Source organism: Capra hircus, unplaced genomic scaffold (assembly GCF_001704415.2).
Source record: "Capra hircus breed San Clemente unplaced genomic scaffold, ASM170441v1, whole genome shotgun sequence".
Lineage (NCBI taxonomy): Eukaryota > Metazoa > Chordata > Mammalia > Artiodactyla > Bovidae > Capra > Capra hircus.
In genome coordinates, this window is record NW_017211737.1 from 5,089 (window position 1) to 9,130 (window position 4,042).

Consider the following 4,042-nt stretch of genomic DNA (forward strand, 5'->3'; position numbering starts at 1 on the left):
AGCTGAAAAAAGGAGACAAAACATTTTTGAGAAGAGAATAAGAAGAATTTAAAATTGGTAACTTCAGGATGTCATTGAAAAAAAAGTTTACATCATTTTATTCAGGAGATTTAGCTGTGATCCTCATAAGTGAAAGGAAAAACCAGAAGTAGATGATGTTAAAAGTTCCCAGCATCTGAAGGACTGGATGAGGATGGCTCACATTTCTTTTTAGCTTGAATTTCTTCCCACTAACCTTCTTAGCGCCCACTTAGCTTCTTTGTTTCTCAAGGTGTAGATCAAAGGATTAAGTGAGGGTGTCACTACAGTGTAGAAGAGGGTGAGGAATTTACTGTACTTCTGTGTGTATTTGCTCTTGGGTTGGATGTAGACAGAAATTATTGTCCCAAAAAACAAAACCACAACAATTAGGTGGGACCCACATGTCCCAAATGCTTTCCTCCTGCCTTCAGTGGATTTTATCCTCAGCACACTCCAAACAATGAAGCCATACGAAGCCAGAATAAGCCCCAGAGGTATCACCACATAGAGGACAGAAGCTATGGAGAGCTCATTTTCCAGGAAGGTTGTGTCCACACAGGCAATCTTAATCAGGGCAGGCTCCTCACACGTGAAGTCATCCACCATGTGATGGCTGCAGAGAGGCAACTGGAAAACAAGGATGGTCTGAACCATGGACCCCACAAAGCCACTGATCCAGGCCAGAGCTGCTAGTTGCTGGAGAAGCTTTGGGTGCATGATCACTCCATAGTGGAGGGGTCGACATAGCACTGAAGCGGTCATAGGCCATAACAGTCAGCAGGACACACTCCGTGGAGCCCAGCCCCAAAGCAACATACAGCTGGATCACACAGCCAGTGTAGCTAATGGTCTTGTCAGGCCCCTTGAGATTCCAAAGCATCTGTGGGACAACACTGGTGGTGAAACAGAGGTCCAGGAAGGAGACATTGGAGAGGAAGAAATATATGGGTGTGTGGAGTTTGGGGTTAAAGTATGAGAGCAGTATGATCGCTGTGTTCCCCATCAGTGTCAGAATGTGTATGATAGAGACGACAAGAAGGAGAAGCATCTCCAGGTGGGGCTGGTCAGAAAAGCCCAGTAGGATGAAACCTGCCGGAGTGCTAGCATTTGTTCCTTTCATGGCTTAATTGTGAGTCACCATTCTTGGTCATTCCTATTTTCTTCCTGTGGGAAAGAAAGTCAGATATCATAACCAAAAAAATATAACAAACTAAGTAAAATGAGCACTTTGACACTGATTTTTTAATATAGAGAAATGACAGAGTAAACGTATGCAAAATAAATTGTATAATAGGTTGTCTTGTTACAAAGAGACACACAGAGTCTGAAAACACCAAATTCATTGCAAGGAAATATATAAACATAGAATAGACTTTAGAGAATAACCCAGAACAGAAGTGAGAAGTATCCCAAATTCTCTGAAGACAAAATACACAGGCCATCAATGTGCATAGTGTGAAAAACCAAAGAAATGGAAAGTAAGATGATTGTTACACATACACATACATGATAGATGATAGATATAAAAGAAAAATATTGCCAAATACACTGAGTGAGCAAGAGTCTTAGAAACAAGGCATATAGAATTCGAAACATAGAACAAAATAGGAATTGTTAGAATTTTCAAAAATGAAGGGTTAGAGATAATTATCTCTAATATTCATTGTTTTTCTCTGAAGCAAATAATTACTGATCTAATAAGTGTGGAGGAAAACTTCTGAAATCTCCACATTTGAATCACAGGTCTGCTATTTTATGAATATGCTCTCCAGGAAATTCTATTTACAATCCCCAATAAGCAAGCTCTACCCTATATGACATGAATAGTTCACATGCTTTAATGTAGTTTTATTACAAGAGTTCATGAATTCAGCCACTAATGCAATCCAGTGACCTTCCCTAAAGTCAGTTATGTTGAATTTATCAGTGTCTTTACACTATTAACTTGCAAAGACGAAGAAACACAGTTATGAGAATTTGTACCTCTAAATGGTCAGTTTTGAGGTCTTCAAAACAGGTGCAGTCACTTATCTTGGAGATCGAATCTAAACAAGTTGCTTAAAAACAAATGAATAAACAACAAAACCATCCAAGGACAATTGCTGATTTCCCGTTAAGTATCCTAGCAAGAAAATTAAACTTGCTTCTAAGAATCTTTCACCTTTATAGTACCTCTCAGGCAATTATTGCACAGTCCAGTTTAGAGAGAATAAGTGGCTTATTTTCTTTGGCATCCATAGTAATAATCAGTTGCAGTTTAAATTTTGGCCAAGACAAAACTCTCATGTGTTTTGCATAGAGGATGATAATTATTTCCAGAATTATAGCAAAAGAAAGAAACTGATCTTGGTGGTCACATTGGTTAGTATTTTCCTATCTGTCCACGCATTTTGGTGGTAAAATTAAAACCCTGAGTGTTAGGATGCACCAAAATTGACGTGGACCTTACCTGGCTAAATTTCCTGTATTATTCAGTAAAGTGTAAAACAACTGTGCTTTTGAAAGATCCAACATCTCCTGGGGAAAAGACAGCATGTGAGTGGCCTCACTTTGCTTACTGTAACTCTACAGTGTAATAATATTTCCTTGTGTATTTATGTTACAAGAAAAAACAACTATTTCCAAGCAGACATCACACTGAAACTGGTCTTGCTCACATTTCTGTTCTTAATCAAGATGAGGATAAAAGGATTTATATCTGCAAAGAGACAAAGTTAGGAAGTATTCCATAATTAAGAATCAATGTCAGTTTATATATTAAAAACTGCTTTTGTTCGAAGCTAAAGGCAAGTAGCCCTGGATTTCTTCAACTTTTAAAATGGATTTTCTTTTTCTTTCCCCACCTAAACAGCAAAGTACTACTTTCCAGAAAGAATGACAATCCAGCTGTGGAGATTCTTGGGGATTTTGATGAGAAGTTCATTTATGATCACAGATCTAAGACAAGCAGTGGAGGAACCCCATGTGTGCAGTTTGTTGGCTCCCTTTTTCCTGTAAGCTCATGGTTCAAGTCTCTTCAGATGGATGGTGGTTAGCTTGCTTACTCTGCACACACCTCTGGAGTTCTTCCCAGACAACTTCCTATCATTATATTAGAGAGGGAGACATTCCCTGGAGAGAGAATAGCCATGGAGACTGTGCTTCTGTTGCTGTTGAAAGACAATCAATAGCACACCACCTTCTAAACACACATGTGCAAAACTGTCAATGTTATTTAGATAGTATCTTAAGAGATTTTTTTAAATTAGTTCATTAAAATTTTTATTAGTTAAACTCAGTTTTGAACATAGTATGGAGACATGCATATATCTGGAAATATGTGCTTGAAGTTTACACACAATTAATGAAGATCCAAGAATAGATCTATTAACTTCTGAGAAATAGGAAATGTTGGAGAAGAAGTAAAGTCTAGTATCTAGTATAAAAGGGGAGAGACTATTGCAAATTCATGAACTCTTCTTGCTGCTGCTGCTGCTGCTAAGTCGCTTCAGTCATGTCCGACTCTGTGCAACCCCATAGACAGTAGCCCCCATCCCTGGGATTCTCCAGGCAAGAACAGTGGAATGGGTTGCCATTTCCTTCTTAGAAGTGGCTAAAAATAAAGCTTTTATATCAGAAAAGATTTATGCTACACACATAGCATTGTTAGTACTTCTTGAAGAATTGACATTTTTTTATAGTTGCTTTTAAAACACATTTGAAAAATGGTTCTGATTAACATAGTAAATTTAGCAAAATTCATGTTATTTCTCTTTTTAAAGCCCTAAATGTCTAAGCACAGGAAAAGCCCAAATTCTTACAGTGGCATCTCCTGACCTCATCTCCCAACTCCCTCCTGACTCACTCAGCTCAGCCTGTTGGCCTCCATGTTGTTATTAAAATACACCAGGTAAGGCCTTTGCCATTCTCTGGCTGGGAAGCTTTATACCTGCTTGGCTCGCTTCTGCTCCTTCAAGTATTTAAATCTCACCTTCTCAAGGAGAGATCCCTTGACTGCTCCGTTTAATTCTACCATCTGTCC

General features: G+C 38.5%; 1 protein-coding gene across 1 annotated transcript; it reads right to left on the reverse strand.

Moving 5' to 3' along the window:
- Window positions 1-210: 210 nt before the first annotated feature.
- On the reverse strand, window positions 211-1,193 carry LOC102184801 (olfactory receptor 2H2). The gene is given in 2 exon segments (XM_018045448.1): window positions 211-766; window positions 768-1,193. Coding segments are annotated over 2 exon segments (930 nt in total). The 5' UTR covers window positions 1,142-1,193.
- Between the last annotated feature and the right edge of the window lie 2,849 nt (window positions 1,194-4,042).